At 40.8% G+C, this 26733-nt stretch overlaps 1 protein-coding gene and 1 pseudogene across 1 annotated transcript; one reads left to right on the forward strand and one right to left on the reverse strand.

Moving 5' to 3' along the window:
• Window positions 1-845: 845 nt before the first annotated feature.
• On the reverse strand, window positions 846-1154 carry LOC103252652 (annotated as a pseudogene).
• A 1071-nt stretch (window positions 1155-2225) lies between these two features.
• MRPS9 (mitochondrial ribosomal protein S9) lies at window positions 2226-23225 on the forward strand. Its single transcript, XM_008051252.2, has 8 exons — window positions 2226-2322; window positions 3509-3588; window positions 13400-13485; window positions 14295-14370; window positions 16643-16811; window positions 17764-17872; window positions 20998-21167; window positions 22961-23225. The coding sequence occupies exons 1-8, from the start codon at window positions 2226-2228 to the stop codon at window positions 23050-23052; spliced, it is 879 nt and encodes a 292-aa protein (XP_008049443.1). The 3' UTR covers window positions 23053-23225.
• The last annotated feature ends 3508 nt before the right edge of the window (window positions 23226-26733 follow it).

The following is a 26733-nucleotide window of genomic DNA, read 5'->3' on the forward strand; positions in this document are numbered from 1 at the left end:
GTTCGAGACCTGCCCGGGCAGCGAGACCTCATCTCTACAATAAATCAAAAAATCAGCCGGACGTGGTAGTGCATGCCTATAATTTCGGCTACTTGGAAGGCTGAGGCGGAAGGCGCCGGAGCCCAGCAGGTCGAGACTGCAGTGGTCGGGAGCATGTCACTGCCCTCCAGTCTGGGCGACAGAGTGAGATTCCAACTCAAAAAAAAAATAATAATTAAAAATATGTTCTTGATGTTACATAATGAATTCAAAACCTGTCCATCCACATACCAGCTGCATGGTCTGGGGCAACCCATCTAGCCCTTCATAATTCCTGTCTCCAAGGAGCGCCTTAACTCATGAACGGTGTACCCACACAGGACTTGACTTAAGGTAGATGCCTTGATTATCTCTGTGTCTCAAGAGGAGGGCCTCCTTTTTGAGAGGTATCATTTATGGGACAAGGATATGGCTCTGGAACCAGACAGCTTGGGTTTATGTGTTGGCTCCTCTACTTCCTAGCAATTGACCGTTACCAAGTTATTTAACCTCTCTGTTCTTCAACTTTCTCATCCATAAAATGGGGTAATGACAATGCCTATTTCCTAGAATTGTCACAAAGATGAAATGAGTTTATAATTGTTTTCTTTCTTTCTTTTAATTTTCATATTTTTATTTGAAATGTTTATATCAGTACAACAAGACGAAATTTTAGAGACACTAGATGTGATTCGTTTAGGCATCATTAGTTTATTATAAAAGAAAGACATGAAAATTATTTACATGATGAAAGATTTCACAACTTCAGTGGAATGAACAGTTTCATGTTGATACCAATTCAACAACAACAACAACAAAAAATTGCTTCAGTTCACATACTTTCCAAGAATGTCACCATCTCTAAATTAGAAATAATCCTTGTCATCTAGAACTACTTTGGTGCCTCCATATTCTGGGAGAAGAACTTTATCTCCAACTTTCACACTAACTGGTTGAAGCTCTCCACCCTTTCCTTTGGTGCCTGAGCCAATAGCCACCACTGTGGCTTACAGTACCTCTCCCTGATATTTTTCTGGAAGCATAATGCCTCCCTTGGTTAAAGTTTCAGCTGTGCTCCTTTCAACGAATACTCTGTCAAAAAGCAGAAGAAACTTTCTAAATGCTTGTCCTGCCATGGCTCCTGCCAGCTAGCTCCGGCTCTCTCGCTGCCTGCCCGAGTTAATAATTATAAAGTGCTGACAATCGTGGTTGGCACTTAATAAGTAGACACGTGTATTTGTCAGTTTAATCTATTTATATACTTGTGTTACTTTCAGAGAAAATCAGGTCACTAGATTTTATCTGTTGGAATCTTGCTAACATTAATGTTTGAATCTTGATATTTTCCATCTTGGAAACTTTAATGATTTCAGCTTATCAAACTAATAACTTTAGGAGAGGAAACACATTTTTACTTCTTTGAACTTCAGAGGATGAACTTCTAAAACTGAGTGCTGAGTTTCTCTCTACCTTGAATTATGAAATAAAAAGATATATATAAACAAAACAAAAACCACATAAATATCCATGAATTCAGAAGCTGTATTTGAAATAAATAGGCCAGATGGCAGATAATTAATACACACTAAAACTGTTAATGTCACCCATAAGGATTAAAATATACCAACAACTGCAAGCTGGGCAGAGAATTTCTGGTATCGTAATTCACTTCTATAAGCCTTTGCTGTACAATTTAACTGAAAATAAAACCAAAAAAATCCTCTATTGGTTTGGAAGTATATCTCCAGGATTTTCTCCCATGCTCTTTTCCCCCTCTAATCACCTCTCTTCAGTATTTACCTTGGTCAGAAGGAGAAAATAATGTTAGAAAAACAACAAGCAGTAAAAAGCAATTTGTATAACAGGGAAACAACATTGGTGATAACCCAGATCGCGTAGAAGTTAAATCCACTCTCCTTAAACAGGGAAGCCAGCTTAGCTTTGCATCTGTTAGTACCATATGGTTATATTAAAGCAGAAGGCAGACGCCACCAGCCCAGGGTCCCCAGTCAGCTTTGCAGACTCACCCGCCACCACAGGGCTTTCCTGGGGGCTCCTGCCCCTGTGGTAGGAATTCAGAGGTCAGCTGGCCACCAGGGCTGACCCCAGTGACCTTTGTAGCTTCTCTGAGGAATTCAGGGACCTGCACCTTGTTTACTGAGCACAGGGAAAATGGCTCGTGTCCTGGAAATACCCAGCCTAGCTCCATGTGGCAGTATGAAGTTCCTGGCAAAATTCCTCAGGAGAAAAGAATGTGGATGGTGGCAGAGACATGTCCCTTCTACTTTAAGAAGTGGTGGCCATGTGGGCTGTGGGAATATTGAAGGCAGAGGGTTGGAGTCATTCTGGTCCCAGGTCTCAATGCCCCCGTGCCACCTCAGAACCGGCTGCATGGTTATCAGCACCACCCCTACTCCCTGTGCCTTGTTTGGGGCTGAGATTCTATTAGGAGGCTTTTGGTGGAAAAATGAGCTGCACTGGCAGAAGGCAGGGTGCCAGTCATAGAGGGTTTTTCTGCCACTCACATTCACTTCTTTCAAGTCTTTCTTCCTTCTGCACAGACTGGAGTAACAAAAGATGCTGGTTTCCACTTCAGTCATTTTTAACCTTCTCATCTCTAAGTCAGTCTTTGCACATACGTCAGCACCAGCAAGATGCCTGTCTTAATGTTCAATAAAATGGTAGTTTCCCGGGTGCAGTGGTTCAAGCGTGAACCACTTTGAGAGGCCGAGGCAAGAGGATTGCCTGAGTCCAGGGGTTCAAGACCAGCCTGGGCAACTTGGTGAGACCTCATCTTTACAATAAATAAAACAATTAGCCGGGCGTGGTGGCGCATGCCTGTAGTTACAGCAACTTGGAAGGTTGAGGCGGAAGATCACCTGAGCCCAGCAGGTCGAGGCTGCAGTGGCCATGAGAGTGCCACTACACTCCAGCCTGGGAGACAGAGTGAGACTCTGACTTAAAAAAAAGATAAAGAAGAAGAAAAAAAAGGTAGTGTCTTTTCCTTCCATGTCCTCCTGTCACCTCCATTTTGATCAACTACTAAGACTCAGGCCTGCCGGGCTCGGTGGCTCAGCCTTAAATCCCACGCCTTTGGGAGGCTGAGGTGAGTGGATTGCCTGAGCCCGCGGGTTCAAGACCCACCTGGGCAGTGAGACCTCAACTCTCCAATAAATCAAAAAATCAGCCGGGCGTGGTAGTGCGTGCCTGTAATTCCGGCTACTCGGAAGGCTGAGGCAGAAGGATCACTGGAGCCCAGCAGGTCGAGGCTGCGGTGGCCGGGAGCGGCCACTGCACTCCAGTCTGGGTGACAGAGTGAGACTCCAACTCAAAACAAAAAACAAAACAAAAAATTCTAAATATAAATGACTTTTTTGTTCTTTTACAGGTTAATCACAGTTATAAATGTTTCTCATAACTGTGCTCATATACAGCTGTTTTGTCTGTCTCTTCATATATTTTTATTTATTTTCATCTTTGTTTTTATTAGCAATCCAGTGGGGAGAAGATGGCCGTCCATTTCATTTTCTCTTCTATACTGGCAAACAGTCATATTATTCATTAATGCATGTAAGTATATCACACTTACGTTAAATAGTGTGAATTATAAGCTACAAAACTAATACTGGAGTCTTAGTTCAGCTTCAGAATTTACCTAGTATTTTTTAATGGACAAAAATAAGACTTCTAGAGATAAGATAGTGTGTTGAAGAAAGGCTTTAGGTTTTACTAATTTGTTTTTGATAGCGGTAAACCTTATCAAATTTATATCAGAATGATTTGCCCTTAAAATGCTTTTGCTTACAGATTGAAATCATGTTAGGAGATAGGTGCTCAACTGAATAATATTATGTGTATGTGCTTCCAAGGTAAGGAACAAGGGGGCCAAGTGTATGATGCTGTCAGGGGCGATGAGGCAGTTACTTTGGGAGGGAATCAGAGGGTTATTTCTCTTTTGTTTTTATTTGCATACAATCTTTGCTTTTTCGTAAGTTAAAGCAGTGTCTAAGTCTAGAAGTTGGGCCCCAAAGCAACCTAAGAAATGATTTCATTACACTGTGACTTCCAGCCACATTTGCATATGCTGTGAACAGTTCTTGTTTTGTTTTCAGAGTTATAAGTATTTGATAGTGTTCACATTTGGGAGAGTTCCCCAGAATTACTATGCAAAAAAGGGGTTGGATGCCAATTTCCTGTTTTTATTTTTAGAACATGATGTCAAGTTCTGTTTCATTCATTATATGAATTTTTAAAGTTTCAGAAATGTTTATTGGGCTTTCCCTACCTCCAGTCAGATTCCAGTGGCTTGAATCAATGGGCACATTTACTCTGCATTTTAGAATTATCTGGTGTGTGTTTGTGCTCCACACACCCAAAGGACAAAATCCCCACTTGTCAGGTACATTTATTTCTTGGGGGAAGAAAAGAAAACCTTCTTTTCGCTTTTTGTTGACCTTGGGCAAATGAGCTTCTTGCCCTGGCAGAAATGAAATGAATGATAAATGTAGAGTGTGTCTTTGCTGAGTAATGGGGCTGAGGCTCAGGCTTCCGCGAGGTTCTCTCCCTCACAGCCTGAGGCTGCCCGAGGACCCCTGCTGTTCATTTAAATAGGTATGTCAAATCTGCCTCCAAACGCCGCTGGTTTGATCTGTGGTAATATTTGTGAAGGTTCCATATGGACTCGAGCCCCCTGCAGTGCTAAGAAATAATGTACAACGCTTCATGGTGCAGACGCAAATTTCCTCTGAAAAGGGATGCAGTGCTGCGTTTTAGCTGTCGGAGGGGATGATGGAGCTGACGCGCTAGGCCTGTCAACTTGTTACACGGATGGGTTGCACGCAGCGAAGCTGTGGAAAATCTGTGCCTTTTAACTTTTCTACTTAATCACGGTTGTAGCATTGCCTTTAGACTGTATGCTACATTAATTCTCTTCCTGCCTTCTGCCTTTCATCCCAAGTTTCACGGAAGAAAGTAAAGCATGCAGGTCTTGTCGAGGAGCCTTATCAAACAGCTGTCATCTGACAAGCTATTTGCATTTGTTTTGGCTGAAACTGAGCAACCCAAGGGCAAGATATTTTGTTGCATTCCACTATAATGAAGAAATCACACATTGTGGGAGAGGCCAAACTTTATTTTTTAGTTTATGTGTTTTCAAAGGTATTGCTCAAGACACTGATCCTGTTTCTCAGTGGATAAAGTTTTTCCACACTCTCTAAAATGTCAAATTGTATCTGATTGCTAAACATTATTTTTGCGTAATTTAGGTTTTGATAAGTTAGAAGAGTTCTTTGAGCTTTTATGTTTTCAGTCCAACTCAGTAATATATGCTTCATGCATATATTTCAGCCTCATGTTGGGCAGATGTCATTAATTACAGCTGAAGTCACACCAGTCTTGTTTTCTAGATAATGCAAATCGCCATCATCCATGGGAGATACTGATATTCTGAAATAGTGACTGCATGCACACCGGTCAGCTTTCTGTAGAAAGACAGGCACTGCATGCAAAGTCCAGCCGGGAAACTGGCAGCCGTGCTCAGTGCTGGGTGCGCTCCCTCCTTTGTTCTGCTTTCTCGGTGGTGGTGGAGGGGCGCTGTCCCCTCCTCTCCGTGAGTGATCACAGTCCTGCCATTGCCACTGCAGCATGAGAAGTAGCCCCTGACGACTGTGGTGGGCTTTAAAGACTTGGAAATGCATCCTTATTGCCACCGTTTATTTTTGTTGATCTAATTTTTTCCTCTGTGATAAGGTAGCAGACAGCGAGCCACACTTTCTCCATGTTTTCGACCAACTGAAATTGTGTGAGGCCCGCCGCCATTGGCCAGGCTTTTTGACAAGGAAACAGATCTAGAACCTGCGTGCAGTTGTGTGAGGAGAGCCCTCCGATGTTGCTTAACCTTTCTTATCTACTGCAACAATGCCAGATCTTTTTAGTGTTTAGAAATGGTCTGCTTATTAAGCTTATATCTTTGTTTGTAGCAATTAATGAAAGGTAGTCCTGAGGCAGCCTGCCATTGAGGACAGTGTATAATGCTTTAGTGAATACTGTTTCCAGTTGACCTGTATTTAGCTCATCCATTTTTGGGGGAGAAGTGGAGAAGTTTTTGAGGAACAATATTGACGAAATGAGAGTTGAGATTTATTGTTCCTGCCCAGAAATGAAGCATAGGAAGGTTTAAAGTGAAGGAAATGTGTCACACTTCAGAGTTTCGTTTGCAGGTCAGTTGGGACTCTGTTTTCTTACAGGTTCCTGGAAAAGTTGATAAAAACCCATTTCTTCTGTAGTGTCACTACCAAGATGTACATATATAATAAAAAACAGCATAGCTGTTTATACTACTATAGAAAATATACTACTGTATAAACCAAGTTTCATATACAATACAAAGTAGTTTAAATAAGAAAGGGGAGACTTCTGAGTTTCTAAAGCATCGTGGAGTACCAGAAAGGGAACCTCTGCTGGCCCTGGCTCGCTGGCTTATTTCACCTGGAGTGAGTGGCTTCCCCTGCCTTAAAGCCATTTAACGCGTGTATGGTTTTCAGACATGATTTAGCACTTTAGTTTAGGTTTCTGAGGCAGATGGAAGAGAGAGAAAAATAATACATTTCCTAAAACAACTGAGGAAAAGTGTAAAGGAAAGGGAAGAATGTTAAAAGAGAATGTAGACATCAGTGCAGAAAAGAAAACTCCCCGCTCTACAGCAGGGTAACCGAGTAATGACTAGCCTGGGTCTAGACTAGGGAGACGGTCTTGGGTGCAGTTGAGGTGAGTGGAGAGAGGGGTGACCAGAGGGCAGGCTGCCCTTCAGATCCCTGGCTGTAACCCCTGCCAGGACTGCCTCTTGCCCGCCCCAGCCCAAGTGTCCAGGATGACAGGAAGCAGTGGGCTGCATGCATGAGCAAGGCGTTTGCAACCTTAGTGGTCGGGCTCAGTTTCCACTTAAACTTTAAGAAAAGCGTTCATTCAAGTTTGCTGTTTTTGCCAGTATGTATATTTTTGAAAAATAATTAAAAGTCACTCACTAAAAGTAAGGGGAACATCTTTTAAAACTCATTATGGGCAGTGATTATTTGACTCTGAAATGGGAACTTTTGTAAAACATGATTCATTAAGTCAAGGCATGTCTGTAATGCATCTTTGCCAAAGTGCTTCCTGTGGAACACAGGTTATGAAATATTCTTCAAGACAGGGGCTCTAAAGTGACATTAGTTTGGGAATGTTGTATTTTGTGTGCTGGGGAACTCTAACGAGGGATACTTAGCAGGACCAAAGCTCTGTGAAGTCCTCAAGTAGAAAAACATGTTTCTTTAACCCTCTGCTGCTCAAATGAAGTGGACAGCAAAGCTCTTTCTACCCAGAACACCTTTCCATGTCCCTTGACACCAGTGCTTGGGAAAGGCTATAGTAAGAATGTTGAAAAGACCCTTTGTTGTGATTGTAGGCAGGCATTACTCATCTTAAATACACGTTTTCTCAAAAGAGAGGTTAATTGGCTGGGTGTGATAGCTAACACCTGTAATTCCAACTTGCAGCCTGGAGCTGGAGACCAGCCTGGGCCACAAAGTGAGACACGTCTCTTCAAAAAGATAAAAATTAGCTGGATGTAGCCACCTGTAGTCCCAGCTAATTGGGAGACTGAGGTGGGAGAATCACTTGCATCCTGGAGTTTGAGGCTACGGTGAGTTATGCTTGCACTGTGCTCCCGCCTGGGCGACAGAACAAGACCCTGTCTCTTAAAAACAAACAAACAAACAAAAAACAGAGAGAGATTAATAAAATCTCCTCAGTTTTAGGACTGGTGTCAGTCCCTACACCTTATGCACTTATTGAAGTTTTACAAAAGTTACCCTCACCTCTCTCTGGGTATGTAACTGCACTGGGAATTTAGCATTGTCTAAAAACTTCACTTATATGTTAGGACTAGTTTTACAAAATACTAGTAAATGGATTATTTTCAAAGTATTTCTTTATGTTGAAGGAATTACATGGCCACAGATAAAACGTATACCAAAAACATGTACAATGAAAGAGTAAGTAGTTCATTATATACTTAAACTATTCTGTTGAATTGAAAAGAAAAAGTTTAAAATGTGAGAGAAAACCAGGTAATTCTAATCCTTACAATTTATACAAAAACAGGGTTCGTTTGCCTTATAAAAGAAGCTCCTGGCTTATTTAAAGAATCTCCCATTCATTTAAATGACTTAAGTCGCCATCTCAGTTCTTAAAGCATGAAAACAGCAGCCCCAGAAGTGTGCAGTGTGTCATTATGTGCAGTTTCCAGACGCAGTAAGCAGAAGTCTTGGGGACTGAGTAGCACAGAATTCTTTCTTAGTTTAGAAGTTTCTAGATCCTCTTTGTGACCTTGTGGGGGAGTGCTTAAAACTCTTCGATGTAGTGCTCTTATCTTTAAAAATGGAGTTAAAATAGTGACCCTTCTCACAGTGAGGTATCATGAAATAACTACTTTACAACCGTGTAAAGTGCTTATTTTTAAAAAGCTACAGACTGGTGCTGAAATAGATCTGCATGCTGTTTTAAGACTTTTCTTGACAGCAGGAGTTAATTCAGTAATTAATTCAGCAATAGAAATTGCTGTTCCAGAGGTGTCTTTAATGTACCTTTTCCTCCCATATGAATAATGACCGTGGTATATCTGGTATGCTCCAAGCATACTGTCAATTAGGAAAATTAATTTTTTAAAAGATAGATTCCACTTATTATTAAATATTATCTCTATGTTGATCTCAATTAGATTACTTCTTTTGTAATGGTGTAATTGTTGTCATAATACATGATGTAACTTTCAGTAGTAAAAGCATATGGTATCTGAGTTACAAGTACTTTCAGGTCATCACCCTCGAGTGTGCACTTCCCCAGAATCTTTTTTCATATGACCTGTTCATGGACTATTTCCTTTTTATGTTGAGTAGCATTACATAATGTATAAACTGTATAGTCTGTTGTGTCCCCGGAGTAATAGCAGGAGTCTACAATAGAAGTATGCCACTTGGAACTGTAATGTAAAACAGAAACCCCTATCTTGGTTAGTAATAAGTGACTTATATTTACATGTATTTGTTTTAATTTTTGTATAGACCAGTAGCCCAAAAATTAAGATTATTTAAGAAATCGGTTTTCTGTGATTTAGCAAACACAGATTTAAAGGTAGTTACTTTCCTGTTACTGAACTAGTATCTAAGATGATAATTATTATTAGTTTGTCAAAATACCATTGACTTTTTCCATTCCATCCCCCCATGAAATGCTACTTGTTTACCTTTCCAAAAGTTGGGATTTCCACATGGTTAAAATAACCGAAATAGATTTTAGAAGGATACTAAAACTCATAGTGCTCATGCTCTTGGAAGGGTTTAGTTTAAGCTTTTCTGTTCTGCAACCTGAGCATCTGGTATTTTCAAATTAGGCACCTTCTAAATTTGACTCATACATTATGGAAATCTGATGACACAAGGGGTGGATAGGCTTGCTTTGATTTTATGAAATATTAATCATAGCTGTGATTAATGATTCAGCATTTCACATCTGGGTTATTCCTGTCATATTTGAAAATTACACTATTAAATACAGTATATAAACTTAGTGTAGGTGGGGTCATACTAATTCTCTAGTGTTCCTTAAAAATTAAGTGGAAGCTTAACAATATACCAGAAGCTACCGGTGATAATCTGTGATGTTGACAGTTCCTGGCATATTTTGTACCCTCAAGGAGTTTTTGATGTAAATTAGTACACATCTCTTCAGGGAATTGAAGCCATAGAGTCTACTTTCCAGAGAACTGTTGTCTGCGACTAACCAAGGTAGAATCTCAAGAGTGGTTTTATTATGCAAAAGAGAAAGAATAAATAGAAATGGTTTGCCAGTAAAATTGTTTAGATGATTTGACTCTTGAAAGCCATGCCTCACCCCTGCTATCATTCTTGACCATTACTATGGGTCAGACACTGTGCTAAGTGCATACTTTGCATATATTTTCCTATTTAAAAAAGTATAAGGAGGGGCATAATGAGCATTGTGTGATTTGATGGGTTCTGAGCATCAAATTGTAAACGCTTGCTTTAAATAAATAGAATTTACTGTGTTGGAAATCTGACATGAACTTTTCATAGTTTGCTTTCTCCTCTTCCACATTTTTTTTGATTATTTTACTTATACCATTTGTAAATTATTAGGAATCTAAATATAACACTAGAAGGAAATGGCATAGTAGAAGAATATTTTAAGAAAAATTGTTCAAAAGGCATTAGAAAATGATGGTTAATTTAGCAGCCTGAATTTTGACTTAAAATTTACATACAAGGCAGATCGATTACTATTATTGTAGTTGCCTTGGTCATTCCAGAAAATGAAGTAAACACTTGCAAGCGGAAGAGGTATCTTATTAATGTTGTTGGTATTCTCTGAAGTTCGTAATACCCGTAGCTAGATTTGAAAGACTTGCCATCTCTGACTTTTGCACTTTCCAGATCTCGGGACTCTGGAGGAGGCAGCTGAGAGGCTCAGTGCACTTCCCTTACCAGGGCACCCAGGGTAGCCTCAGTCTGTCTGTGGTGGCTGACAGGCTGTGCCCGTATGCAGTGACATGCCGTTTGCCTGTGTCTGTCCATGCCCTACAAGTGGGGAGCATTCGGTTTGTGGAGTGTTTTCTTTATTTTATACTGTTCATCATTTGAGAATTGCTTTCTAGAAAGAGAGGTACGTAGAAGACTTTCTGCTATACTATCCAGTTGAAGTCCCAGCTTGGTATTTTACCTTTTAAAGATTTGTTAAAGGAACCCTGATCACAGACTTTCAACAAGGCTTATCAAGTCTTGGGAGACAAACTATAACATTTCATTTTAAATTGAATAACAGTATATATTCCATATGTGGGTGATTTGTGTTGGTTCTTGCTTTCTTTAGGGTGGTCAGTTTTGTTTTGTTTTAATTGTCAGATATATTCCTCAGCTGCTACAGGAATGTGGTTGGGATGCGGTTGTAAAGACAGTTACACTTCAAGTGAATCCTAGGATTCAGTTAACTTTGTGCCTTTGCTGTCCTGTTGAACTAGAGTCTCTGTAATTCTCAAACTTCAGTTGCATCATGAAGCATCATTACACCACTGCACCCCACCCTAGAGAGTCCTCTTCAGCAAGTCTGGAGTGCAGACCGAGAACTTAGGTTTCTCGCCAGTCTAGGCAAGGATGCTGCTGCTGTCTGGTCTGGGGGCAGCACTTCGAGAATTACTAAGCAAGAGCAGTAGATTCACCTTCTGTTTGAGATTCCCATGTCCACTGATAGCCTAACTCACCCTTGGTTTTGTAGCTTCCAAGTGCTACTTTTCTTCCTTTTCTCTCTGCTGCTTTTCTAAGTGGTCAATACTACTACCCTTAATAATAAAAAAGAAAACAGACATTGGGAGTCTTTCCAGCCAAAAAGAAATGAACTATTACTTCCTTATTCTCTGAGAAGTCCAACTCGTTGAGTATAATCTCATCTTTTCTCACCTGTATTTATGTTGCAGAAAGTCAAAGACTCAGTCTTTCTTTCCTTTCATTCATTCATTCTTCCCTCCCACCCTCAAGAGATAGATTCCTGAAAAGAGGTTGCAAAATGAAACTAGTGTTAAAATGCAAACACTAGTCAATATGATGACAGTGGCAAAAAGGACATTTCTCTTACTGTTAGAACAAACTTTATCATCAACATTATTTTGTAATGTGGGAGTCTAATGAGAGCCTACAAGAAATTGCCCCCCCAACCTGAAATTATTAAGACTATGAAACATTTGCCATAATACTATAAGAAAGGGATTGGTAGTAACTGGAACTGGGGGGGCGGGGGCGGGACATAACATCAGTATGTTATCTGATCTCAAACCAGGCGAAATGGGGACCAGAGGGAAGCCCCAACTTTACCTGTACGATGATCACTTGTATATCTAATCTTGAATTGTATCCCACATCTTTAAAAGAAAAAACTTCCCAAATATAATTTGCTTTATATGGAGGGCCATACAATTGAAAGTATGTAATAAAATCTGTTTTAGAAGTTAAATTTCTAGCTTTCTTAATTTAAAAAAAGACTATTTGAGATATGGATTGACATTTCTCTCAGTAACAAGGTGTGTCTTATTAACATTAGCTGATGATATTGGAAGCCATCATGATTGGCAGGGAAAAAAGGTCATTTATATTATCTCTAGCTCATCCTTTTAAAATGTTCGTCTGTTATTAGGCGTTGGTATATAGGCAGGTCATATGTAAACTATAAGTGAATAAATACAAACATGTTGAGTGTTAGTCCTTAAAAAATTATGTCTGCTCTCAAAAATATTGGAAGACTTGCATTATTTTACTTGTAAACTCATTGCCTGGATATATTTTATGATAGCCTTTATTGCTGGAATATTGCTTTTAACACATTCTCACAAAGTGACATACTTTCACCTACTTCCATTGCAATTTAACAAGTGACACACGTTCACAGACTTTTTTAGGAAGTAAATTGGTAGAAAGAAACAGGTGCGGTGGCTCAGGCCTGTAATCCCACACAGCACTTTGGGAGTCCGAGGCAGAAAGATTGCTTGAGCTCAGGAATTCGAGACCAACCTGGGTATCAAAGTGAGACTTTTTCTCTACAACAAGTCAAAAAAATTAGTCGGGCGTGGTGGCACGTGCCTGGAGTCCCAATCACTCATGAGGCTGAGGCAAAAGAATTGCCCAAGCCCAGGAGATTGAGGCAGCGGTGAGCCGCGATCGTGCCACTGCATTCCAGCCGGGGTGACAGAGGGAGACCCTGTCTCAAACAAAAAAAGTAAGTAAATTAGTAGAAAGAAATCAAATAATGGAAAATTAATGTGATAGAAAACTTTTTAAGATACAAAGCATATGATGAGGACTCAAATGTTATGTAAATATTAAATATTAGATAAGTAGTTCCGCAATCAATACCATACATTTTACTGGATAATTCTGTAAGTTTAAAGTGCATATTGCCATATAAGTTGTGATTCTTAAGGAGAGTATTTTTGTCTTGTTCGTGAAACTAAGGAAAATAGTTTACAGGTGTTTTTGTTTTTTTAACCAACCTCACTGAAGTGGAGTTGTAAAATTTTTGTAGTTATGTTAGAATCTATTAAGGTGTACTATTATGCCAAATTCTCATTGAAGTTCCTCTACCATCCTTTAGTTTGAATGAGACATTGTTATTAAAAGCATTTTAATTTAAAGTAAAATGTATTTACCCTGCAGCTAGATTCTCTGACGAGGTTACGTTAGAAATAAAGAGTACTCACAGGGAAAAACTATAAAGTATATCATAAATTATAATGTACTGTCTCTCTTATTTTAACATATACTATGTATTTTATTTACCTTAGGATGTGTATGGAAAGTTACTCAATATAGAAAAGTATCAAAATCAGTTGCAAGCCAAAGGTCTACTTCCAAAAAAAACTGAAACTAGGTATGCTCCTTTTTTTACATTAAAATATACATAAAATTTGAACTAAAAATGTTACTTAGTGATATCTTTTACTAAAGCCTAAAATGCGTTTAGTATTTCATCATTAATCATTAATGTTAGGGCTCAAAATAGTAGGTTATTTTTAAGAAGAATCAAATGTTGAGATTATTTTTATGTTTTTTCATTTCAGATTTATGTATTAGATATTTAGTTACTATATTTGGATATGAGGTCCTCAGCATTTTAATGTATACAGCTGCACATTTATTTAACTTTTTTTTATTTCAACATTTCTCCTTCCATTTTGTAAACAGTGATAGATCAGATCCATCAACTTGAGCAACCGGTGTTAAATTTTGGCCTCCTTATTCACATCTTTCTTCCTGTGCAAAAGATGTATACCTTTGAGCACATATTGTTTAAGTTGTAAATATACTACTGCTCCTTCGTTGGATTTGATTACTCCTTAGGCTGTTTTCAGGTTAACTTTGTGGCCATAACATCTCCTTTAAAGTACATTACGCAGGCACAATTTTAATCTTCTAGAAATCTGGTGGCTTTGAAAACCAAGAGAGTTCTGTAGTGGCATATTTAACTCTTTAAACAAAACGTTTGCTAGAGTCGATTTCTAAAGCAGATTAAGGAATGGAATAATACTTCTCAAAAATAATTTACTTGGATAAAAGCACTCCTATGTAATATAATAACTTGTTTTTGAATCATAAATTGCTACTGTATGTGGGATCTTTTGTGCTATAACTCTAATTGCATGGTTAATTAAAAAGTGAATATATGTGATATTTTAACAGAGACCTGATTGGCAGCAGATGGCTGATTAAGGAGGAACTAGAAGAAATGTTAGTGGAAAAACTGTCAGATCAAGATGTGAGTAATTAATCTTTTTAATTTAAGGGGACCTGTGCTATAAGAATGCAGACAATTGCTGTATTTAGGATCCTAATAGTAATATTCCTCAGAGGCAGGTGTTCCTAAGATGATTTTTGTTTTTTTAAAAGACACATTCATCATTGATTTCTGCTATGGGAGGGCCTCATAACTGGTCAGGAAGATTGACTTGTCAAGTTACCAGATGCTCCTTTTAGAAATGCCCTCACGTCCTCTGCCAGTTGTTTAAGGGGAACACACAGATACCACTTCATCTCCTTCACTATGGCCAATAGCTAATTTTACAAGTTAATGACAAGTTTAAGGAGCAGTTCCAGGTTAAGTAAAGAAGGGATGCAGAACATGGCTTCCTCCGTGCTGTTTACTGCTTCCTGGCTTGCCTTGTGTGCCATATCTGTTAGGTCAGTGGTTTTCATCTTGGGATCTGCAAACCACCACTGCAGTGTCCTAAGCCTCATCCCAGACCCAATACAGAATCTCCAGGGGGTCATCTAAGAATCCATCTTTTTAACACTTTTCAGGTGAATCTTACTCCCTGTAATATTGTAGTCTTAATTGCATTCTTATTTTGTTGTGTTCTAATACCTCCCAACATTATTAGAGGAAGTTTGATGTCTTAAATATTTTTATGCTGTAATTGAGATTACTTTATGGAAGATTGAAGTGTAGATAGATTTCACAAATTGTTTCAAGAAGGACTTCTTTTCTTCCATGGCAGTGACTTCAACTGCGTGTATTTCAACTGCTCTTTTTCTTATTTAACATATTATAGAAATTAATGATTTGGAAATGTTGCAGTTTGCTTACATCAGGTGTCAGGCATTTGGTTAGTGGTAGATCTGGAGGTAATTTCTAATATCCTAACTGCCAAGTCTTGCTGCACTTGCATCTAACTGGAAAATCTCTTTGCTTCTTCACTGAACAAGTAATTTTCATTCTTTCCTTTGTTTTCTGGCTACTTAGATGTTTATAACTCAGGTATTCCTTTTTCTACTTTGTAAATATCCCAAGGACTTTAACACAGGCTGCAGCTATGAAAACAAAACAAACAAGTTGTATATGATAATTTTCTGTACTCTGGGATACTGGATACCAGAAGAAATCCTGATGTCTGTGGCTGGCATCCAGATGAGGGAGTGACTTTTCAGACCTTAAACCTAGCTCTCAAGCAAGGCTGTGCTGTGCCAGAAGTGCCCTTTGTAAGTGTCGCCGTGGCGATCGAGAGTGTGAGGTGGAATTATGAGTAGCTGAGAACAGAGCAGTTGGCTAGTGACTGGAGGGGAAGCAAGAACCTCAGTTATTTCACCTCAGGAGAAAATGCCCTCGGTGTTATTTTTATATCACAGGAAGCTGCATTTGAAAAAGTTCTTTTGACAGTAGTCTTACTGGTGAGATTTTTAAATGTTTTCAACCATTGATGGCAGATTTTTACTGTAGAGGCAGCAGTGACAAAGATGAGTATGATTTTTAGGGATGACAACATAAATGAGCTTATCAAAAACTGGGTTCCACAATCCATATTAACTAAGAATCTCAAGCATTAGTTGTTTCCTTCTCCATCAACACTTTAGAGTGATTATTCTGGCTTCTAATTTTAAGGGGTTAATTCCAAGTTGTTTACTTTCTAATCACATGTTCAAGAACTATTAAAAAAAATGCACAGAGGAGCAAGGATAATTTATTTCAAGAGGTTGCCCTTTAAGTCAAGTGTCTCTTGAATTTTTAAATAGCTTGATTGTTCGGTTTTAAAGGAAATCATAAACATTAAAGTAACACAGCTTGAACAGCCAAAGATATATTTGCCAAATGTATTATGAAATATAATTTAAGAGGTACATTTTCTCAAAATCATACTCCTTCCATTTTACTATACATAACTTACTAAAAATTATTTATAAAACTCTTCTTGATACAGTTCTAATAAAGAGTGGAAATTGCACTTGAGGATCATCCAAATACTTTTTAAAAATGAATTTAAATCTCAATTTCATAATCGTAATACAGAGAAATTGATTTCTCCTTGAATGATAAATCTCTTTGTTTCTTGAAAGAAAAGATTTAGCACTAAAGATCCATACGCAAAGCAATGCATCTGCACGCTGTTTTAAAAGCAGCATGAAGATGCAGAAGTGTCATCCTGTCAAAATTCATCAAGAAAAGCAACATTGGAAAGATCAAGTATGCAAAAATGGAAAAAATTTAGCAAATGCAATTACACTTGCGTCTTCTAATGAATTTTTATTGTTTGCAGTATATGCAGTTCATTCGGCTGCTGGAAAAGTTATTGACATTGCAGTGTGGTGCTGCTGAGGAAGAATTTGTGCAGGGGTTTCGCAGAAGTGTAACTATTCAATCAAAAAAGCAGCCGATTGAACCCGTGCAGTATGACGAGCAAGGAATGGCCTTTAGCACAAGCGAAGGTAACGGCATTCTGTGGAGAGAAAATGAATTTCGTGAAGATTGAAAAACTGCAATTATTTTTACTTGCTATTGCTCACTGATAACCATTTGGGTTTGTTTGTTTGTTTACTTGTTTATTTTTGCTACTGCTACATTGGATTTTCTGATTTTTAAGATTTTATTGAAGTTTTAAAAAACTAAACCTTGTAACGTCCCAAGAAAAAACACGGATGCATGCATTCACAATCGTATTAACACTTTTTATTTGTACATGTTTATAGAAAAACTCATTTATTTTGCATTTTAATCTGGTAGAGTCAAGAAAATGTTTAAAATGAAGATTTCTTCTCAAAAAATGAAAGTGCTCAGTGAATCCGCATGTCAGATGCCAGAGCTACATAACATGTGAAAACTTCAGGTCCTCAACTCACATTCTCCTTGTACACAGACATGTTTGACGTGGTCCAATTTTTGAGAGTTGACCTGTTAAATGATATATTTGCCACTCTTTAAAAAATTAGCACCATTTCTTTGTCATTTTGAATAACTGTGGTGCTTTCAGAGAAATGTGATCTTTCCTAAGCACTTATTTTCTTTCTTTCAATCATATTTTATCATACTATTTATGTATTTCTAAAAATAATGTTATTAGAACATTCTTATTGATTATAAGAGAAGAACACTAGGTTTTTTTAAGTAAACAAATATGAATTATTTTGTTGGTTGTTGAAACCAATTTAAATTCATTGTAGTATTCCTAAAATGGAATTGAAGAACAGAATTACCCTGCACTGAGTTTTATCACATCTGTTGTGTTGTAGTTCACCTGTTTTATTTTTGTTTTACTTATAATTATTATCAAACTTTCCTATGTACAGTGTTGTATATTCTGTTATTCTGAGAAAGTACATTTTAATGTGGTTTTACCTGGTCTTTAAGATTTTCACTAATAGGAATTTTATATTTTTATAGGTAAAAGAAAGAGTGCAAAAGCCGAAGTAGTTCTTTATGAACATGGAAGTGGAAGGATAAAAGTAAATGAACTTGATTATCTGCTTTACTTCCCAGTAACACAGGACAGGTTCGTTGATTCTTGATTTTGATTTTCATTTTTAAAGAAAATAATCAAGAAGGCTTGTGATTTTCTAATTATGTTTGTCTAAATGATTATTTCTCTTTACCAGTGTAACATATCAAACAAGCTAAATGGAATCTGTTGCTGCTTTTTCTGTAGTTGCCAGATTTTTTAAAAAGCAGAATTTCTCATTAATTGACCCTTTCTCCTCCTGTTTTCGTAAGACCCTACTGGAATTTGGGTATTCTTGGGCGTAGATCACATTCTGAAGTGCAGACTATGTGAAGGTGTAAGAAAAGTCCATTTCCACCTTCTGGTTTTGGGGTGGGCATTCAGAGACAAACAACAGCCACGGAAGCCGACTGGGGCACTGAAAACTGACTTAAGCCACTGGGTGAGGAGCCCTGTGGGTGAATTTGTTCTGGTTTGTGTTTGTTTTCTTGATCGTCCACGTTAGAAAAAGTCTGCTATATCATTTTCGATTTTTTCTTGCTCAGAGGAACATACACTGAGCAAGCAGAGAAATCTGGCATTTATGGGTTAAAACAAGAACTCATCAGGCTTTGCTTCATTCCCAGAGCTAAATATGGCAGTTTTATCTTTTTTTTTAAACTTTGTGTCCCATGGAGAAATAGGCATTAATCATAAATGGATACTACAGTTCTTCTAGTCCTCTAAATGTACTCATCTTCTATCTCTCTGTAAGTTGCTATATATAAAGGCCTCTTCTTGAGACAGTTGTTATTTTTTCCGTAGTTACAATCATTAGCCACAAGTAACAGGAGCTCCGTGCGACTGGTTCCTCCTTTCCTAATGTTTTTCCCATTTCCTGACTATGTTATGGTATTTAAGGTCAAAAGGGCTAAAGCTCTTCTAACCCAATGTGTATGTAAGCAAAAGAGGTCCCTCCTAATAGAGTGTAAGCTTCTGGACAAAATAGTTACTTTAGGAAATGTGTGTTTCTTTTATTTGTGTGTTCCTGTGACAAGAAGTAACACACTCTTAACTTTATTTAAGATGAATTAAATTAATTCTACGATTCTTACAGGAAAAGGCATGGAGAAAGCTCTTATTTCCCTTAGGACAAGCTAGAGAAAGACCCACAACGCAGGGGATGGTGATTTCGGCTTGGGGAGTTGTAGGAGGAATGGCATTTGACCATAACCTGTCTGTCCATTTGTGTTCAGCTGTAACGCCTGATGGTTTAACCGCAAGTCTCAGTTACGGCTTGATCTCACAATCAAATTACATCCTTAGATTTTTATTCTTCAGTTTGAATCCAGTAGGCATTTACTACGGATCATCTGTATATCCAGTCTTGTTCTGGGCATTGTGAAGCTATCAGAGCTGATTAAGATATGATTCCTGTCGTCAAGAAACTTCCTATCTGGATGGGAAGCCTAAGGCTAGTTCTGGTTGGAATGGGCACCCGCACCTTCTCCTCATCTCTGAGTAGCTGTAGGGATTCCTCTTGCAGGAGCAGGTCAGGAACTTACAAGTCAGCAGTGCAGTGACCATTGACCAATACGAGGGACTAGTGATCAAAGAATCAGGGATCTTGGTTCGAGTTCTCTGCGTTGTGACGTAAGAGAGGTTGCATGGGAGGCTTCTGGACAGCTATTTGTTTGGGAGCTTAGACACTTACCTGCCATCATTTTCAGAATGTTATGATTCTCTAACAAATGTTTATATAAGTAAAGAAGCTTAGATTAAAACTCAGAAAAAAATTGATTCTATAATGTAATTACTAGAGATGTGCCAGAGTAATGGAGCCAGAGTGGTCAAGATAAATGCAGTGGCAGAACTAGATCATCGATTTCTCTCCTTTCTTTTCTTTTCTTTTCTTTCTTTCTTTTTTTTTTTTCTTTTTTTTTTTTTTTAAGATGAGGTCTCACTATGTTGCCCGAGCTCCAGTGATCCACCTCAGGCTCCTGGATAGCTGAGATTACAGACATGAGGCCACCACACCCAACTTTAAATTTTCTTTATTTCTTTAGTTATGATAACATGGCTACTACTTACAATAGTACTGTTTGCAATTTTTTATTAAGTTACTTTGAAGAATTTGTTGAAAAAGCCAGTATAGGTGTGTATTTGTTGTTGTTGCAGGACTTGTCATCCTATATAGTGTCATTACTGATTCCAGTTTGCTCTGGCTTTCAGAGGTTGTCTTCTGCCCATCTGCCTGTGATTATTTTTAAGTATAAAGAGTAGCACTGTTCATATCCATTTCTCAGCGTAACTGTGTTATAATAAACATTATTTGGGGTCTAAAAAGCTACAGGGTCAGACTAAGTAAATACAGTATAAATGGGCTTTAATAAATAAAAGTTTAGCCGAGATATTAAGGCAAAAATAGCAAAACCAAAGTGCTTGACAGAGGTGATGGTGAACATTATACCTGGCCCAGAAATGGTGTCCAACAAATTCTTGTTCAGTTGAGTGAAAGAAAGTCCAGCCAAGGTCATGTTCTTGTGGTACGTGCCTGGGACCCCATGGGCACTCATCCATCCTGAGGGAGCAGGCCTCCCTGGGGTTGTGTAGCGTGTCACCTGGCCCCAGGCAGGTAGCAGGCCCTGGCAACTTCGAGAACTGTAGCAGGAATAATGTATGTTTTGGGGAGTAGGGGCAAGACTGGATGTAGTTTCAGTAACTTGAAAAACTGTATCAAGATAAGCATTATACATCATGCAAATACATTATAGTATACTTTATTTAGACTCCGAATGGCATTTGATAATTGTTTGGGAAGGCCTATTTTATATCTGGTTGAATCCAGAGAGATTAGAATTACTTGATCAGTGGAGTTCCCCAACATTACGACTTCTTCACAAGATTATTTTCAAGCCTTGTAAAGTTCTCGTGAGATAAAGGGGTTAAACGAACAGCAAGATGGAGCACATCGCCATGCCCAAGAGAAAGAGAAATACACTTTACAGCTCTTAGCAGAGTATTCTAAGTGTCGGAAATATGATTGTTTCTATATATTGGTATAATAGATGGATTAGGAAGCATGAAGAGAATAACACTGGCATGCAGAATAACGGCCTTATAAATATTCCGAATATCAGCTGTCGGTAAAATCCTGTCTTTACAGTAAACTTACCCACACTCCTTGTGATGTGCTCTAGAGAACAGCTCAAGTTCCCTTTTCACTTCCTTGACCGACTTGGCAAACACGATGTGACCTGCACAGTCTCAGGGGGCGGAAGGTCGGCGCAGGCTGGAGCCATACGCTTGGCGATGGCAAGAGCCCTGTGCAGCTTTGTCACCGAGGATGAAGTCGAGTGGATGCGACAAGGTATGAGCCTGGGCGGGAGGGGCCTTGGTGGCCTGATCCTAGCTAGCTACACGTGGCTGTCTGATTCTTGTACTGGTGACCCGAAGTCAGTGAGGAAATGCTTGGGTAAACCTGTCATACTGCAGGCCACTGGCTTCTCCTTTCATGATACAGACTCATCATCAGGTTTGATTTCTATAAAGTAACTTGAATTGGAGAAAGAAAAGGGGGCATGCCCCACGATGATTATTTGAACCCTGCAAAAACGTTCCGTCCCAGGGTCCAGGAACATTTATTTTGGTCTTAATGCATAACCTTTTGTCCAGTTTAACAAGTGCTTACCAAAGTTGTTTAAGAGACAAATTGGTTGTTTTTGTTTTATCACAGCAAATTATAATTGTCTGTTTGTGTGTGTGTGTGTGTGTTTTTAATTATTGGAGATTTTTATTTTTTCCATTGTGATGTTAGTTTGAATTTTCTTTTACTTTACTCTATGTGACCCAGCTTGAGCATGAGTATAAAAGTCCCTGTGCAGCATGAAAAAGAATTGTGTCGTTGATTCTCTCATTAGGGGTCGACGTTAATATAATAAACGGGGCGGGGGGGCGGGAGAGAGAAGTTCAAGCTGAGGAGCTCTTTACACTATTTATCAAAGGAAGACAGAGCTGTGTGTTCTGTCAGGTGACAGCACAGTTAGGCTGGATTCAGTCCACGAGCTGCTCTCTGGCCAAGTGAGAGAGTCTGTGCACGTCCTGTCCTCCGGCACAAGCCACTGCCTAGGGCCTAAGTTGCTCATTGTTTAAGCCTCTTCTTAAAGATCCATTTGTTTGTAAACAATTTGCCATCACATGGGATTCATATCTCGTCATTAAATATTTTAATAGGACCTTAGCTGTTGTGCTAGTTTGAGCTACTGTGCATATCTAAAAGTAATAAAGCATTGTTACTCACAGTTTAGACTAGAACTGAGACAGATCTTGTCTGTATTTTGTCCAAAATGCTGTTGCTTTACTCGGTGCATATCCATTAAGTACTAGTAAGCACAAAAGCTTATGGGTATATAATAAGGATTGAAGGTTTCCTTTGCGGTATGGCCATTAAGAGACCTGTCATTCGTTGAGGAAGTTCCTGCCACAGCACTGGTGGAGTCTGCGGTCTTCACGGACCAGTCACTATGTCTCCAGCCTCTGCTGGGGCGCATCCATGTGGACCACACGCTGCAAGCAGCTCAGCAGTTGCCTGGGAGGAGCACAATCACCCTGACAGTTAGGAGAGTGGACGATTCCAGCTTAAACTGACTTTATTCTTCTAGAATAAACTGCTTCTGCTGAGAATACAACTCTGAAACTTGATTTTTTGCATTCCGAAACAAAATACCAGGGAATATTATCACACAAATTAGAATAATACATTTCTTTTCAAATATGACAAGTCGTATTTGTAATGTGCATGCTCGTGTTTGTGGTTAGCTGTGGTGTGTGCACTTCCTCATACTTGATCGAACAGTAAGTTTCTCTCCTCCGCCTCCGGTCTCCATTAACACCCTCGCCTCCACAGTAGTAAACACTCAGGTCAGTTCCCTTATGGTTAATGGTGACTGCCCATCCAGAGGCAGCTTTATCTGAAGTTGAACATGTTTAAAAACCAAAAAGGAGCCATGATTCTTACAGGTTAAGGAAAGCAGATTCAAGTCATTTAGCTAGTGTGGTTTTGTTCTCTAGCAACAGTGCCTGTAAATTCCCGAGTCACCTGCTTTTCTGCCTGGCATCATGCATTCTGTCTGGTTCCTAAAGGCTTCTGTCTTTATGCCGCAGCTGGACTCCTCACTCCTGATCCACGTATCAAAGAACGGAAGAAGCCGGGCCAGGAGGGAGCCCGCAGGAAGTTTACCTGGAAGAAGCGCTGAGTCGTTCACAGAAAGAAGAGGAGTGTGTGACTGTCGGGGACAGACATGCGTAAATCACGACTGACCAGTGTCAGGCCAGCACTGTCAGAAACTGTGTTGAGTTGTAAAATGATTTATTTTTCAATGCTGCTTTGTAAACGTGACCTTTAAAAAATAAAAAGTAAAAAATGTTAGCTTGATTCTGCCACTTTATTTTTTTTTTAACTTTTTCAGAAGATAGTTTTAAGAAGCATAATTCATAGACTCTGGCGTATTTGACCTGAAAGGAACATTCAGCAAAATAGAGTTGAGTAACCTCATTTTGCAGACAGGAAGGCTCAGCCTCACAGATTCAGCCACCAGTCAGGGCCAGCCGCTGCTCACTCAGTGCTGGAGCTGGACGAGAAAGCATTTCTCCTGATTCTCTTGTTTCCCCACACGGCAGTTGTTACAGTTTTTTCAAAATATGGTGAGTGGATTGCCTGAGCCCACAGGTTGGAGACCTGCCTGGGCAGCGAGACCTCATCTCTGCAATAAATCAAAAAAATCAGCCGGGCGTGGTAGCGCATGCCTGTCATTCCGGCTACTCGGAAGGCTGAGGCGGAAGGATCGCCGGAGCCCAAAAAGAAAAAAAATAAGCAAGAGAGTGCCTGTTCAGAAGAACCAAGTAAGTTGAGAGTCTGTCGGGCTCCACAGGGGCTGAGCTGCTGGGTGTGGGAGTCCCCGTGTAGTATAGGGACAGCCAAGCAGGAGGCAAGCGCCAGCCTGAGGGCACTCCCTGAGGGGCGTGAGTCAGCTGCTTGGAGAAAGTGCTCATCCCTTTTGGGATCAGGTTTGGTTTGAGGGGTTTTTTGGGGGGGGGTTCGTTGTTGTTTTAGTGAGCAGGATTTATTGCGAGGACAAAAAAGCTCCCCACTGTGGGAGGGAACCCAAAGGGGTTACCCCAGTTTGAGGATCTTTTAAATTGTATGTCTTTAAGGTACACAACAAAATGTTTTGTTATATAGAGTGAAGGGATGACTGCAGTAAAGCAAATTGACATACCAGTCATCTCATTACCGTGTGTGTGTGTGTGTGTGTGTGTGTGTGTGTGTGTGTGTGTGTGTGTGTCTGTGTAGGGCACCTAAAATCTCTCTTGGCAGCTGTCCAGGACACAGTACACTGCCAACTGCCATCATGTTGTGATGAGAGCTCTAGGTGGATTCACCCTCCATAACTGTAGCTTCGCCCCATTTTCTCTACCCTCTGCTTTGAAGTTCTACTTTCTTAGAGTCCATAGCAAAGTGAGATCACACAGCGCTTGTCTCTCTTCACCTGACTCATTTCACTTGTCCGTGTCCTCTAGTTTCAGCCGTGTCATGCCAGATGGCAGGCTCTCCTTTTTTTAAGGCTGAGTAGTAGTCCACGGTCTCTTCATTAAATCAGCTCTGGATTCCATGTTGGATCAGCACAGAAGTGGAGAGAAGTGTCTTCAAGCGCCCCCTTCCCCCAGTCTCAGCAGAATTCCCTGAGAAAGGACTTGCCCAAGGGAACAGGCACAGAGGCTCTGAATGAAGGCGCCTGGCTGGGTGGACGAGCAGGCGTGGCCGGGCTGGGCCGAGTCCTTGGCTGCATTCCCCAGAGCCTGTCGTGCCCTGGGTGTGCACCGGTACCCGTGCAGAAGGGCAGCTCGTCCCAGTGTGGCTTGCTAGGCACGTCTTTGTGACTGACTGTGGGGGGGGCATGAGGCACCACACATAGGTGTTCGGCCAGGAGCTTGGCTCCAGTCATAGCCAAGTGTTCATGAGGAGGCTTCAGGGGTTCTAAAGCCCTCCAGAGAAAACCTTTTGCTTTCCATTTTCATGCAACTTTGCAGTAGGTTTTTGAGGAAGGAAAAAGGCAATCGGCAGAGGAACTTTAAAATCCATTTCAATACTGCTTCAAAAATTCAATACTGCTTCAAAAATTAGACCTTTAGTGCTCAGTTTTCTGTATGTGGCGAGTTGCATACCACTGATTTCTTCATGCATTTCTGTCTTTAAAATACCTTGGGTCTGTTCTGAGACGTGTGTGTACACATCAAATCCCTGCTCAGTAAATAACCTGGTGATGAGCACGTGAGAGTAAGCGGCCGTGAGTAGTTTGGTGCACTGTTCATCTCTGATGAAATGCAGGAGATACTTCCTGTGGTTCTCTCTACCTGGCAGTCGTCTCTCGAGGTAGTCTGCGGCTGGCTTCCGTTGGCAGTGTTGATTCAGCCTGTGTCTGCCGGGGCACGCTTGTTACCACTTTGACAAGGGAGAAGTGACAAATGGCTCCTCAGGTGTACGCGTGTGCTGAGATGTTTTCGTGGCGGATTCTTCTGTCAGCGTTCCTCCAGCGCTTGCCAAGCCCTCGCCATACCTACCACCCTCCAGGGCCACACAGCCGACTGGAGTATATGCCATCTGGTGCTGCGTCAGCTATTTCTGGTGCCATGGAGGAGACAGACGCATCCCAAGTCTGATGGGACACGACGTGTGTCAGGACAGAGCCACGAGGAGATCCGAGAAGAGCCCTTGAAGGATGGCAACACTGATGAAGAGGCGGTGGGGGTACAGATGGAGCCAGCACCAGTAAGGAGGGAGAAGACGCTTGCAGGAACGAACTGGAGAGCTGGGCAGGCCCGGGGAAAGAGGTCCCCACGGAATGAGGCCGAGGCCGGCTTGTGGAGGCCCCAGGTGTCACAGTGATGTCACTGCCGCTTCAGGAATCACTGAGCCTTTGTTTTTCCTCCTTTGAGAGAATAGCAATGAAGGTTAGATTAGAACGATGGTTTCCGACTTCCCTGTAGCAACAGGCCCTTCTTAAAAAGTCTATTAAATAGGGCCATCGTGAGTAACCAAAACATCTGAGCCTGAGTCCCACTTCCCGTGAGGCAGGTCTCAGGGGCCCAGAGCCGGAAGGTCAGAGCTATCGCAGGCGCAGAGAGTGACTAGACAGAGAAGACCTGTCGGGAGGCTGTGTCACAGGAAGGAACAGGCACGGGAGCCTCGGACAGAGCCAGGAGAACAGGAAGTAGGGTTGATGCGAGAGGTGCTGCCTGGACCTGGCTGACGGCAGGAGGGCTGCAAGCAGGTGTTCGAGGTGAGGTGGAGCCTGCTGCTGGGGATGCACAGAGCTAAGAACTATGGGAGAAAAGCTGATGGAGTTGGTGGTGACGCCGGAGGGTCAGCTTGGGCTTTGTGGAGTCTCGGACGGAGGAGCCATCTCAGTAGAGAAGCTCAGGAACGGGTCAAGCTGCTGACATGGAGGCTGTCGCACAGAAGGGATCAGCAAGGAGGGTTGTACAGTGAGAAGACCGAAGCCCGGTGCTCAGAAACAACCTTGAAGGCCAAAGTCTCGAGGGAGAGGAGTTGGCAAAAGTGACGGAGGAGGAGGGAAAGCCGGGCTCTGGTGGTCCGGGAGTCCATGGTGACTGGGAAGGGCCACCAGGAGAGGAGGGCGTGCCCTTCCCTGTGGGACCTGGAGGACACACCAGCTTCACCTTGTGAGTCTCCATCTCCTCACCGCAAACGGGGATCGTTCTCCGCCCTCGGGTGACAATCAGGGAAGGTAAAGTGTGAAAGTGCAGGCAGTCTGTCTGCTCTATTCCAGCTGGAGCTGGAACCAGGTCATCGTGCACAGTGCTGACGTGAGGCCACCAAGGAAAGGCATGGAGGTGCAGCCAGACTCTTCCTTGTC

The sequence above is a fragment of the Carlito syrichta genome, unplaced genomic scaffold, assembly GCF_000164805.1.
Source record: "Carlito syrichta isolate Samal-C Ts95f unplaced genomic scaffold, Tarsius_syrichta-2.0.1 Scaffold169207, whole genome shotgun sequence".
Classification (NCBI taxonomy): Eukaryota; Metazoa; Chordata; class Mammalia; order Primates; family Tarsiidae; genus Carlito; species Carlito syrichta.

Excerpts from the sequence above, each read along its gene's own strand:
- MRPS9 (XM_008051252.2), top strand. The coding sequence starts at position 2,226 with ATGTGGCAGTATGAAGTTCCTGGCAAAATTCCTCAGGAGAAAAGAATG. Across the intron at positions 17,873-20,997 it reads TTCCCAGTAACACAGGACAG|AGAACAGCTCAAGTTCCCTT; the intron begins GTTCGTTGATTC and ends GATGTGCTCTAG. Across the intron at positions 21,168-22,960 it reads AGTCGAGTGGATGCGACAAG|CTGGACTCCTCACTCCTGAT; the intron begins GTATGAGCCTGG and ends TTTATGCCGCAG.